Genomic DNA, 14,751 nt, shown 5'->3' on the forward strand with positions numbered 1-14,751 from the left:
ACACATCCGACTGCTCCCCTACCCATCTCTCAAACACCATCATAAAGTTCGCGGATGACACCACAGTGATTGGACTCATCTCAAGGGGGGATGAGTCGGACTACAGAGATGAGGTCAACAGACTGACTGAGTGGTGTTCAGTTAACAACCTCCAACTGAACACCACGAAAACTAAAGAACTTATCTTGGACTTCAGGAAGGGCAGAGCAGACCCGGCCCCACTTTACATTCACGGGAGCTGTGTGGAGAGGGTACACTCCATGAGGTTTCTGGGCGTGCAGATATCTGATGACCTCTCCTGGACTGCAAATACTACAGCGGTGGTTAAAAAGGCCCAGCAGCGTCTCCACTTTCTGAGAGTGCTCAGGAGGAACAACCTGGAGGAGAGGCTGCTGGTGACATTTTACAGAGCCACCATAGAGAGCATCCTAACGTACGGCATAACAACATGGTATGCAGGGTGCTCAGCTGCAGACAGGAAAGTACTGCAGAGGGTCATCAACACAGCCCAGAAGATCACTGGCTGCTCTCTGCCCAGCCTGGAGGTCACTGCAAACTCTCGGTACCTCAGCAGAGCTGGCAATATCATCAAGGACCACTCTCACCCCAGCAACCAACTGTTTGAACTATTACCGTCAGGCCGACGGTACAGGTCACATAAAACCAGGACAAACAGATTCAGGGATAGCTTCTTTCCCAGAGCTATCACCGTAGTAAATAAGCACAAAAACAATTGAACCTATTCCATACCGTCACTGTCATTATATTATGCTGCTATTCATACTGTCATTATATTAATGCTGCTATCCTGTATATATTGTACATACTATTGTTTGAGTACTTACGATTGTTTTTTTTGTACTTTTTATATTTTACATTTATATTTATTATTGAAACTTGCACCAAGGGAGTGGCACTCCAATTTCGTTGTACTCTGTACAATGACAATAAAGGCTATTCTATTCTATTCTATTCTATTCAGCACATACCACAGATGCTTGACTAGACTGAAATTTGGGAAACGTGGAAGTCAAGTCAACACCTCAAATGCGTTGTTCTCCTCAAACCATTCCTAAACCATTTTTGCTTCGTGGTATCATGCTGAAAGAGGCCAGAGCCATCAGGGAGTGCCATTCCCATGAATGGGCGTACATGGTCTGTAACAATGCATAGGCTGGTAGTTTGTGCTAAAGTAACATCCACGTGGCAGGACCTATGACCTCTCAGCAGCACTTTCCCCAAAGCATCACACTACCTCCTCCTTCCTATTATATATCCTGATGCCATGTGTTCACAAGAAAAATTGATGCAAATACACCCAACCATCAACGTTAAACTGTTTGGTAACTGAAGCTACAGTAGCTCATCTAATGGGACCAACCTTTGTTCCCCAAATACAACAATGAGCCTTGATCACCCATTACACTGTCACAGTTACTTCACTGTTACTTTCTTGGACCAATTTTGAAGGATACTGACTACTGCAGACTGGGGGCACCACACAAGACCTCCAGCTTCCAAGATACTCTGACCCAGTTATCTAGTCTTCACTCCTGCTTCCAACACAAACTGTTTACTTGCTACCTAATATGTCCCACCCACTAACAGGTGCAATGATGGTCATATTTGAAAAAAAAAAAAATAGTGGTACAAAAACATATATTTTTAGTTATAATCAGAATTATTCAGAAAAATGTAGTTCATCATTAGCAATCTAACTTACACACATTGCATAGCATTCCACAGCAGTATTAAAACATTTAAATACTACTTGCAAGTAGTGTTCATATATATTTTCTTTTATGAGCTTCTTAGCCTCTTTGACATTCGCTGATTGCTTTCTTCCGTTTCTGTTTCTTTTCTCTCAGCACCAGCCTAATTATCACATTTGGAAAAAATTATTTTTGCTCAGATGTATTGCCTATATTGTTTGCATCTTTTAGCAGAAGGAGGTCTGTTGTAATGATGTCTTTCAAACTATTTATTCTATTATATTACAGTTAATCTGTATAGAAATACAATGCTGTAGTAACAGGTGATATAAAATATAGAGTATAATGGATCAGGTCCCCTGTTGCCCCTCAAATTTAACTTCTTTTATCAGTTTCTATAGCTGTCTTATTCTGAAAAACTGAATTTTTGCACAGCAGTGAAAAATGAATAAAAACGACCAGACATGGTGTTGTCAAATCAACCAGAGTGCCAGAAATAAAACCTAAAAAATGTCAGCACTCAATCTAGACACTCTTTGTCTGGAAACATTTTTCATAGTTCTGGCACATTCAAAATTAAGAGTCTCAAATAATACTATTAAAAATGGCTGCAGCATTGTTGCACTTTGTTTGGGTTCCATCAAATTTGAACAATTTTCAACTTTCAGTAACATAAATGTGCAACTTGTTATAATAAGGCTGCTATTTACGTTTTGATTTTCAGTTTAGATTAGATAGAAGCATTTCTTTTAAATGACGATGCACACAGGTAGACTATTTTCAAAACTCTCCCAAGTTTCTCTTATCCATGCAAGCCAAAATGAAAATGTAGGCCACGCTTGTTCATTCTGGCCTAAAACTCCAAATCAGTAACTGTTTTGTGTCTTACTTTAGGATGGGAATAAGTGGATTCATATTTGTATGGTTCAATATTTTTTTCCGTCTATAGCAGATTTTACTTGTTTTTTGATACTGTACACAATACAACTCATCTTCCAGAAGCCCTCAGTCACCAATTTAAATTCCAATTCTAAGTAAGTAAATTTACCGTAAAATCATTTTTAGACAGTTCAGTGATTGATTAAAAAATTTTTCACATGCTCTGAATGCATGTAAAATCTTTAGGTACCAAAACCCACTATGAATTATCCTTTAAACCAGATATGTTTGACTATGACCTCAATGCTGTTAATGTAGTGTACAAATTTTGTACTAATTGCAAATCTAGATTAGTAAATTCTATAAAATGATATGACGATGTATTCCATATGGAGAACATATAGAGAATAAAAAACAAAGGACTTAAGATTCGCTCAGGACATGCTGCTTTTTAAACCCTTCCACAAAACCTTAGAGTTGCAGTGGTGAGGAGGCATTTGGGTCACATCTGTGAGTTAACCAAGCAATGTTTGCTGGAAATTCCAGGTTATGAACTCCATGAGTCACCATAGAGTGTGACTGATATGCAAGCATGGGTAGGTGCTGGTGAAGGTTATCCATGTGAGTGCTGCAGAAACAGCATCTCACACACTTATTCTTGCATTTCAAATCTAGACTTTCTTTTAACACTTTATTTTATGTTTTATTGGTTATGTAACTTTATGCGCCTTTTGTGTGTTTGTTTTAAACGTCTCTGTTTAATGCTGTCTTGTGATTAAAAAATATCCCCACATCTATGATGAAATAAATTAATAAACATCCAGCAGTTAATAAATATTTTCCAAATTATTTCTAGTTCAGCACTGGACCTATTAATTTCATTTGAAAATGTTTTGGCTGGCAGTCAGTTTCATGTTGTTAAATAACTTCTTTCTTCTATTTAACAGGGGCTAATATCCAGTCAAGTGATGAAGAAAAGCCAGAGCTAAAGTAACTAACCCGAACTAAAGATGATTTGTGATTGAACATGTAAACATGTTTTAAATATGTATTGATTCAAATTTTAAGCTAAATATTTTTCTTTTGATTAGCTAATTTTTAAACCAAATAATTTTTTTTCAGCTCTAGTCTGAATCAAATCTAGGACAGATGTCTTTAGTGTAATTATAGACAGACTGTGACATGCCCTGATACTGGACTCAAAATGATTGAAAGGGATCCATGCAAAGCCTGTAATTGGATTGCAGCAGGACATCTGTAGGACAGTTGATAATATACTCTACACCAGCGGTCTCCAACCTTTTTTGCGCCACGGACCGGTTTATGCCCGACAATATTTTCACGGACCGGCCTTTAAGGTGTCACGGACAAATACAACAAAATAAAACTAGTACCGGTACCGAAAAAAGAAGATTTATTCATAACACACGTGAAAAGACCCAGGAAAACAGATTTAACGATCAAAACGATAACAAAATAACGCTGAAAACCGATAAAAACCCTGAAAACCATACATTTCACACCTGAGCCTCAACTCTCGCGGCCCGGTACCAAACAACTCACGGACCGGTCATTAAAAATGACTGTGCCGATTATGAGCACCTCCCTCATGCTTTACTCTCGCGCTGCTCCGCTCTGCATTTCGAACATGCGTCACAACAATTAAGAGGACCCGAGGGAAGCTCGGAAAGCTAAGCAGAAGTTATTTGGAGAGGAGAGTGACTGCCGTTGGTTGAAAAGAGAGGTAAAAAAAACTTCAGTGGTGTGGAAACATTATGGGTTCGCGAGTCAGACGTGGATCAAGTAGACACAGTGTGTAAACTTTGCTACATCACTAAACATAGATGTTTACATTTTTCATTTATTTTTTATATTGCAAACATTTGCACTGTTATCAGTATTTGCACACTATTTTATATTATTTTTTTTAAAGTCATTATTCAATACATTGTTATTGTTAACCCTTTAAAGCCGGTCAGAGCAGCACACTCTGTTTTGTGTAACTATTTTTGAGTCCCTGTAGAACATAGGTGTCAAACTCTGGCCCGCGGGCCAAATTTGGCCATACCAAATTACTATTAGAGCTGGCCCGCCGGTCTTAAGCAGCGCATGTACTGCTAATACTACAACTCCCAGGATGCTCTGTTGGCGTTTTGGTGCGTCAGTCAGGACAGGACCCATTAACGCCCTCTCCTCTGTTGACTGTAGTCATAGCAACCGCGCGAATACTGCCGCGCTACCTCTCCCAAAATGGCGAAAAGAAAGAACGAAAACAGGAGCTTCCTGGACAGGTGGGAGACAGAATATCTGTTTACCTATGTAAAAGACAGACCTGTTTGTCTTGTATGTGGAGCTCATGTGGCTTTAACCAAGGAGTACAACATTAGACGACACTATGAAACGAAACACCAAGAGAAGTACAAGGACCTGGACATGACTCAAAGGCGCCGGAAAGCAGAAGAGATGAAAAGAAGTTTTGTTTCACAACAGACTATGTTCAAAAAAGCCATATCACAAAGTGAGGCTGCTGTAAAGGCTAGTTTTGTTGTGGCAGCAGAGATCGCAAAATCAGCCCGGCCCTTCAGTGAGGGAGAGTTTGTGAAAAGTTGTATGATGAAAGTTTGCGACGTTGTGTGCCCAGAGAAAAAGCAAGCATTTTCAAATGTTAGCCTGAGCAGAAACACAGTAGCTGATCGCACACGTGAACTTGCCAACAATCTAAATAACCAGCTGATGGAGAAGGGAAACAGTTTCGTTGCATTCTCCCTCGCTGTGGATGAGAGCAGCGACGCCTCTGATACTGCCCAGCTTTCAGTCTTCATCCGTGGTGTGGACTCAACTCTCTGTGTTACGGAAGAACTTTTAGGATTAAAATCAATGCATGGAACAACCACAGGGAAGGAAATATTTGAAGAGGTTTCCAAATGTCTAACTGAAATGAAGTTGCCATGGGAAAAACTTGTGGGGTTAACGACAGATGGTGCACCAGCGATGTGTGGTCAAAGGAGCGGACTGGTGGGCAGGGTACGGGAGAAGATGCGAGCGGAGAACTGTGCAGGTGAGCTGACTGTTTATCACTGCATCATACATCAAGAATCACTTTGTGGTAAAGCCCTAAAGATGGAACATGTTATGACCGCAGTAACACGAGTAGTTAACTTTATAAGAGCCAAAGGTCTGAATCACCGCCAATTCAAATCTTTTCTTGAGGAGTGTGGTTCGGAATACGGAGACGTGCCGTATCACACGGAGGTGAGGTGGTTAAGCCGAGGGAAAGTACTGAACAGATGTTTCGAGCTACGCGAGGAAATATTTCAGTTTCTGGAAAGCAAAGGGCAAGACACAGCTGAGCTCAGGGAGCAAGAGTTTCTGTGTGAGCTGGCCTTTATGTGTGATATCACGAGCCATCTCGATGCGCTGAACCTGCAGCTTCAGGGACGGGGGCGTATCATCACAGATATGTACGCTGCAGTGAGGGCTTTTAAAACGAAATTGTGCCTGTGGCAGAATCAGATGCTACAAGGAAACCTGGGCCATTTTCCCTGCTGCCAAACGATGAACATGCAAATCTCTACTGCTGTGTTCCCATGCGTACAGTTTGCTGAAAAACTCTGTGTACTCAGTACTGAGTTTACCCGGCGGTTTGCCGACTTTGACGCCCAGAAATGTCGATTTGAACTTCTCAGTAATCCTTTTGCAGTTGACGTGGCAAAAGCACCAACAAACCTCCAAATGGAGCTGATTGAACTCCAGTGTAGTGACACGCTGAAATCAAAGTATGATGCTGTGGGCGCTTCACAATTTCCACATTTCATCCCTGACACAATGCCTGGGCTCCGCACCCACGCTGCTCAGATGCTCTCCATGTTGGGCAGCACTTACCTATGTGAGCAACTATTCTCCTCAATGAAGATGGCCAAAACATCTCACAGGAGACGTCTGACCAATGAACACCTTCACTCGATCCTGAGGATTTCCTCAGCTCAGAGCCTGAGCCCAGACATTGAGGAACTAGCATCCAAGAAGAGATGCCAGGTATCTGGCTTGGACGCATCAGAGTAGATCAGTGTGTAGCAAACTGAGCTATAATTACCATTTTCTTTGTGCAATTTGTCTTGCTACTCCCAGACATGGGCTTGAATGGTTTCACGTTTAATGATATTTTTATTAGTTAAGTGGTTTATTATTGTTATTTTATTTTTACATTTATTATTAGCCTGGGGAAAAAGTTTACTGCTAAAATTTAAATCAGAAGGCTGCAAATACAATTTTTATTTAAGAAATGCATTCCAGTGATATGTTATTTAATTGGAATTTCAATTTTGCATGTGTGCAATATTAAGTTATATATGTTTATATAAGTTCTATATCGTTCAGTATTAAGCGTTGCTTATTCCATATTCAGTTTTTCAGCAAAACTTATTTGAGTCTGTAAGAAAAGGTTCCTTGTTATATCTGGAGGAAGATTTTTTTCAATAAATATTAACGTTGGCCCGCGACTTTGTTCCAGTTTTGAATTTTGGCCCACTGTGTATTTGAGTTTGACACCCCTGCTGTAGAACCTGAACCATGTAAGCTAGCGCAATAGTGTTTTTTGCATATGAAACTTACATCTAATGCCATCAGCTTGTCCTCAGTCATGGTTTCCTTCCACATAAAGCTTTGCAAAAATTGCATAAAAAGTGCTTGCAGGAACAAAAACATAATATTCCAGAAACAGGCTTTGCCGATCCGATCAGCTTTTCGTAACACTTCCCACATTGAAACAGCCGTCAGCGAGAACTATCGCATGTCGCCATTTCCTGCCCGAAACAGGAAGTGACGTCATTTTCGCTAAAATGTAGTTTTTTACTTGTAGGCCTTGTTTGACTTTTCTGAATAGTTTCTGGGATGCTTAGAACTCCTATTGCACTGCTGGAAATAGTTTATTTTGATGCACATGCTGTTTTCTTTGCAAATTTGCATCATAGGATTGTTTTTTTGTTTTTCCTGCAGTATATAAAAATTGCTGTATCTCCAAAATAAAACTATGAAGACACTCAAAATAAATTTCCTGTTGTTGTAAACTATTTTTTGCAACTTTTTTGTATTTAAAGTTTTGAGGGATAAACCTCTTAAATTTCTCCAAGTAGAAATATATGTAAAAAAAACAAAAACGATTTTCAGTTTTTTTTGTAATTTATTGCACTTTTTTGCAATTAATGTAGTTACTATGGACTTAATGCATACATATTATTAAAATATGGGCTATAACAGTTGTATTGATGTATAGCAACTTGAAATGCTCCCACAAATGGCACTACAACATGTAAAAAAAATAATATAAGCTCTGGCGGACTTGGTTCTATGGTAGGTCTTAAAGGGTTAAATAAATATCGTCAAATAATCGAGATCTCAATTTTAGTGAAAATAATCGTGATTATCATTTTTGCCATAATCAAGCAGCCCTACCTGCTATAGTAAATAGAATCACTGGTTGATATTTGACATATTTTTTTATTGCTTCTAAGTGCTCAGCTTTCCTCTGTCTCTGCTCTTCCCTAACTTCAATCAGTTGAGGCAGATGGCCATCAAACGTGAATCCAGTTCAGCCCAGGATGATTTTATATTAAAAGAGGGTTTTTTCCCTTTTTATTGCAGCCGCTCCACAAAGGAAATTATTGACTTTCTCTATGTATTTGCCTACTGACAGGTCAACACTAGGGGTGTCATTCTGACCTTTATCTCTTTTGTCTCTTCTTTAATGTGATGGATTCTCAGTTAACGTTTTACACATCTTTTGCCATTACTTTTACAAAACTAGCTTTTATGTTGCTCTCAGACATTTACACTGCAAAGTGCTTACTCATAGGGGGTCATATCATTGTTGGATTTGCATGTATTATTGTAGGGTCTACCTTATAATATATAGCGCCTTGAGGCAACTGTTGTTGTGATTTGGCGCTGTATAATTAAAATTGAATTGAACTAGCAAATACAACATTTTGTTACTGCTAATTAGCATAAATAGCTCATCATAGTTTTTCTCAACCTATGTTTAAGCATCAGCACAAAACATGCTCCTATAATGATTAAACTAAAACTGTATGTCACCATAAACTTTGGGTAATATACTAGTAGCTAAAAAGAACCAGTAACAATAAGCTATAGTAATGAATCAGTCCCTTCTTTAATCTCCACCATGACTGTCACATAATCCTCCTTATATGTCTCTTACCTCTTATACTCCTTTCTGCCTTTTTACATTCATGCATCAAGCTGCTCTACCTTAAATAACATTTATAATGTTTTCTATTTAAAATCTATAAGTAATGTAATGAGAGCTCAACAGCAGTAGGGTTGGAAGCTTCCACAGGATCACAGAGGTCCAATTTAGAAAAGTTATATGTGTAACTTTTTCACTCAGTGAGTCTAACTAGACTATTTTCAACTATGAGTGCTATATATACATATGCAGTGGTTAAGAAAGTTGTCCTAACAGAGTGGTTTTGGAGGGAAGACAGACAGATCCAGTACAAAAATGCAAGCTCTAGACACAGACCCTAAACTCACAATGGTAAATGAAATGGTAAATGGCCTGTATATAGCGCTTCACTAGTCCCTAAGGACCGCAAAGCGCTTTACATATCCAGTCATCCACCCATTCACACACACATTCACACACTGGTGATGGTAAGCTACATTGTAGCCACAGCCACCCTGGGGCGCACTGACAGAGGCGAGGCTGCCGGACACTGGCGCCACCGGGCCCTCTGCCCACCACCAGTAGGCAACGGGTGAAGTGTCTTGCCCAAGGACACAACGACCGAGACTGTTCAAGCCGGGGCTCGAACCGGCAACCTTCCGATTACAAGGCGAGCCACAATAGGCACCCTAAGGATAAGGGAGACTAATAGAACCTAGATGAACTGATAAATCTATATCCTATGCTTTTAAGCACAATGCTTCATTGATCATAATGCCTGGTTTAATCCAAACATGTCCTAAAGCTGTGTCACTCATGTGCTCCATACACTGCCCCATTCATGCATGCTGTAACTTTTCGCTTGTGATTGAAGCTGGTTTGTTTTTATCAATTAAAAAAAAAACCCTCATACTTTTGAAAACACTTTCTGTTGAATGAGACATTATTAGCAACTCTGGTTTCCTGTAGTCTGTGTGCTTACCTGTATTGGGAGGCATTGCTAGAGGAATACAAGAGCCTTCCTGGCCCGTGGATGGCGATGACAGCAATGTCTTGGCGAGGAGGGCAGAGATGGGTTGAACCAACAAAGATGTCAGACTTCCTCGTGCTTCCTTTGACAACCCAACTAGAGAGATAAAAAAAAGAAAAAGAAAACATAGTCAGAAACTTGAGAGGCTACAACAAAAACAGACAAAACTTGTTACTTGTGTAATTCAAAGTAACTCTATCATTACAGAGACTTTATAAAAAACAAAACAAAACATGGAAATACTCAAAGTTCTCATTTTTGTCCTATTTACTATGCTAACCCTGGAAAACATTCAGGATTTATAAAGGTCAGTACAGAACTTGTATAACAAATGGACAGTAAACTGACAGATGAAAAAGAACACAGAAATTAATAGAGAGAGAATTAACTGCACATTAAATGAACTGAAATGAGATGAACTAATGAGAATGAGGAAGGCAATCACAAAGTAGCAAAACACAGTATGCAATCAACGACAAAGGAAAAATAAATATTTTTTAAGAATACAGTGCTAATCAAAAGTTTAAGACAACTTGAAAAATGGCAAAAAAAACAAACAACCCAAAAAACCAAAATCAGGTAAAAAAAAATAAAAAAAAATCAGAGCTTCAACATGCAACAACAAGAAATGGGACTGAGACAAAACATTTTTTTGAGGATGCAATTTATTGAAAAACAACACTTAAACTAAAACAGGCTGTTTTACAGCTGATTAAAAGTTTAAGACCACACCTCCAAAAAAAACCTGTAACCCCCCGCCAAGAAAAAGAAATCAAAGTTCCAAACATGAACTCAGTAATGAGTAGCTCCAGCATTATTGTTGATCACTGTTGATCAAATTCGTTGGGCATATTTGATGCAAGCGTTTCCACGAGGTGAGTGGGAACATTTCTCCAAGTGGTGAAGACGGCCACACAAAGGGCATCTATTGTCTGGAACTGTTGTCCATTTTTGTAAACTTCCCTTGCCATCCATCCCCGAAGGTTATCAATTGGTTTTAGATCAGGGGAACAGAACATGCAGGATGTTCCATAAGAGTGATGGAAGAGGTCCCCTCCACTGTGCCACGTAGAAAACATCTCAGGTGGGATCTGTGGGATTGTCATGCCAGTAACGTTGGAAACCATCAGAACCATTAAGGTTAATTTTTTTTTCTCATCAGAGAAAAAAATGTCCCATGTTGGTGAAATCTTTTGGGGTCTTCCACTTGACTTTTTTCTTCCATAACCCTCAGGATCATTGAAGAAATTCCAAATGACTGTCTTACTCCATCCGACCTCAGCAGCGATTGTGCGCTGTGAGAGACCCAACCCGACCACGTTCAAAAAGGGGACGTTTTTTTGCCTTTACCATCAGAAAATTATGACATTGTAACTACCTGACGGAAAATAATAATGAATCCACATGTTTGCAAAGATTTGGCCTTTTAAAGGACTGTGGTCCGAAACTGTTGATCAGCTGTAAAACAGCCAGTTTCAGTTGTTTTCAACAAATTGAATGCTCAAAGAAATGTTTTGTCTCCTTGGAACCTTGTTCCAAAGGATTCGTGAGCTGTAATAAAAAAACAAAAACAAATGAAAACTAAACATTGGTTTCAAGTTTTCTTTCCATTTCCTGACTTCAATGTAATAGACAAAAAAAATAATAAAAGATGGATTATTGGTATAACATCGACTGTACAGTCAGTACAGTTAATGAGGTTTAATGAGGCAGTTTGTTGTTAACATATGTAGAAATTATTTGGTTGATTACACACTTGAAACAAAATGATTACCATCAGTTGGTCACAGTTTAAATTTCCGTGTTTTTGTTTACTGATAAGAACACACGTCACTATTATGGAAATACAGAAATATAATTGATTTATCTTACTTCACAGGATACTATTCATCAAAAAAGTGACACAAATTCAAAAAAATCAACAAAAAACAACACACTGAAGTCTGCCACATGATGAAGAACACATTATTTGTCTGTGCCATATCCTGCTTAATTCATCATTCAGTTATCATTATGGGCAGGCTTGTCTGATTATCCTGACTGCTCTCCTGTCACTACCAGAAACACTGTTTGTCCTTCACAGGTTTCATCTATCCAGGGAAGAGTTGTGTCCATGTTACTGGGCACCTTTTATCTTCATTCCAATGTTATCTTCACTGTTATTGTGCTCTTCTTTTGTCCTTTTCTCCTTCAGCCCTTTAAGTTACTTCGAACAGAAATGATTTTTAAATATTCAGCCAATATGAACAATTGTCATCACTTTTTTTTGCCATCATTAAGAAAATAAAATAAAATTCACTTACTTAAGGTCCATGCAGTTTGAATAAATAGCCAAGCAACATCATTCCCCCGAGCCTTAAATATATATACTTGGGGTAGACAACATGTACTAGGTGTAGACGAATATTATGACTGATTGCAACAGTAACAAAGGCTTAAAAAACAATAGCAGAAGTGCTACCATCCACCTCGAGTAACCACTATTGTAAAAATCCAGTCATCACTTTCCCTTAAGAGAAGTTAAAAATTCCAAAAACTCACTCATTTATGGCCATAAGCTCTGAGAAATGAGTAAAAGAATTAGACTGTGGATACATGCAACTGAAATGGAATTCCTCTACATGGTTTCTAACCTCAGCCTAAGTTGTCTGGTAATAATAATAATAATAATAATGGATTGGATTTATGTAGCGCTTTTCAAGGCACCCAAAGTGCTTTACAATACCACTATTCATTCACTCTCACATTCACACACTGGTAATGAGCTTAGATTAGAGCCTCTGCTCATTTGCATGAGAGAGTCAGCGGAGATGTTTCAGGCATCTCGAGATGCCTCCTATATATCTTCTGTTGGAGGTCTTACTGGCATGCTCAGTCAAAAAGAAGCCCAGGGTAGCCCATGAGCACAAAGGAGAGATTATATCTTATCCGGCCTGGGAAAATCTCAAGATCCCCCAAGAAGAACTGGAAAATGTTGCTGGGGAAAACAACATCTGGAATATCCTGCTGCTGCCAAAGCAACTCAGATAAGAAGAAAATGATTGGATGGATGTTCACTTTATTTGTAGGTGTTTTATATACATACTTAGTGTCATTTAAAAATTGCTTGTAACATATCTCTAAGTTAATGTGTTCAAATGAGAAGCAAAGCATATATTCAATGCCTCCTTATTACTACTGTAACTAAAACAAAAACAATATAATCAATTCAGCAAACAACAGTTTAAACACTTTTGTGGCTTCCTTACTGTCATAAATTCAGTTTTAATTTTAATGTATCTGTTGTATATCTTCTGTATATCATATCATAAAATGGCAGGACTTTTTGCAATGCAGTACATACAGTGGGGCAAAAAAGTATTTAGTCAGCCACCGATTGTGCAAGTTCCCCCACTTAAAATGGTCGCCAGTGGATAGCACATTGTTAGAGTGAAAAAAAGACCACAGTGGCAAATGGTTCATCTTCCCTCTCTCAAAGAAATGGTCAACTGTTTGTGTGTGTGTGTGTGTGTGTGTGTGTGTGTGTGTGTGTGTGTGTGTGTGTGTGTGTGTGTGTGTAACTGGAATTACAGGATCTTACATGTATATGTGCACTTGGCAAGTTACTGTTGTGTGATTTAAACCCCTCCATGTGGGCTTTATGTGGGCTCTATTCTGTATTGCCTACAGAAACACTGAGGTTCAAAAGTTGTTTTTTGAATCTAAACGAAAAGAATAATACCTTAGTCAGCTAAGGCTACATGAGAGTATACTACAAGAGCAGTATAGGACAGAATGAATCTATTGCATCCAAAGTATCTGAGACAAAAAATGACTACACCATGACAATATCTCAACATCCAAACAGGCGGTCATGTAGTGCTCTAAGAAGACACCAATACAAAACAGAAGCCTTGTTCTAAAGAGGAAAACGAGGACAAATAATTTAAATGCACTATGACTAGTCCTGTCTCTACTAAAGGAATTAAGTTTGCAACATTAGCAGAAGGGTGTATGTAAGCGGATGTATGTAGCCCATGACTGGGCCAAACATAACTACAGTGGGGCAAAAAAGTATTTAGTCAGCCACCGATTGTGCAAGTTCCCCCACCTAAAATGATGACAGAGGTCAGTAATTTGCACCAGAGGTACACTTCAACTGTGAGAGACAGAATGTCAAAAAAAAAAAAATCCATGAATCCACATGGTAGAACTTGTAAAGAATTTATTCGTAAATTAGGGTGGAAAATAAGTATTTGGTCAATAACAAAAATACAACTCAATACTTTGTAACATAACCTTTGTTGGCAATAACAGAGGTCAAACGTTTACTATAGGTCTTTACCAGGTTTGCACACACAGTAGCTGGTATTTTGGCCCATTCCTCCATGCAGATCTTCTCGAGAGCAGTGATGTTTTGGGGCTGTCGCCGAGCAACACGGACTTTCAACTCCCGCCACAGATTTTCTATGGGGTTAAGGTCTGGAGACTGGCTAGGCCACTCCAGGACTTTCAAATGCTTCTTACGGAGCCACTCCTTTGTTGCCCGGGCGGTGTGTTTTGGATCATTGTCATGTTGGAAGACCCAGCCTCGTTTCATCTTCAAAGTTCTCACTGATGGAAGGAGGTTTTGGCTCAAAATCTCACGATACATGGCCCCATTCATTCTGTCCTTAACACGGATCAGTCGTGCTGTCCCCTTGGCAGAAAAACAGCCCCATAGCATGATGTTTCCACCCCCATGCTTCACAGTAGGTATGGTGTTCTTGGGATGCAACTCAGTATTCTTCTTCCTCCAAACACGACGAGTTGAGTTTATACCAAAAAGTTCTACTTTGGTTTCATCTGACCACATGACATTCTCCCAATCCTCTGCTGTATCATCCATGTGCTCTCTGGCAAACTTCAGACGGGCCTGGACATGCACTGGCTTCAGCAGCGGAACACGTCTGGCACTGCGGGATTTC

General features: G+C 39.2%; 1 protein-coding gene and 1 pseudogene across 1 annotated transcript in view; one reads left to right on the top strand and one right to left on the bottom strand.

The window, feature by feature from the left end:
* The window catches only part of naaladl2 (N-acetylated alpha-linked acidic dipeptidase like 2), a 472,039-nt gene that overhangs the window by 190,318 nt on the left and 266,970 nt on the right, over nucleotides 1-14,751 (bottom strand). The window contains exon 9 of the mRNA XM_085449971.1: nucleotides 9,758-9,901. Coding sequence (XP_085306097.1) covers nucleotides 9,758-9,901 — 144 coding nt within the window. The remainder of the gene's footprint in view (nucleotides 1-9,757; nucleotides 9,902-14,751) is intronic.
* LOC146680543 (general transcription factor II-I repeat domain-containing protein 2 pseudogene) lies at nucleotides 4,802-7,013 on the top strand (annotated as a pseudogene).

Source organism: Copadichromis virginalis, linkage group LG23 (assembly GCF_057382275.1).
Source record: "Copadichromis virginalis isolate Kocher_CV1m ecotype Utaka linkage group LG23, C_Virginalis_male_GT1.1, whole genome shotgun sequence".
Taxonomy (NCBI): Eukaryota; Metazoa; Chordata; class Actinopteri; order Cichliformes; family Cichlidae; genus Copadichromis; species Copadichromis virginalis.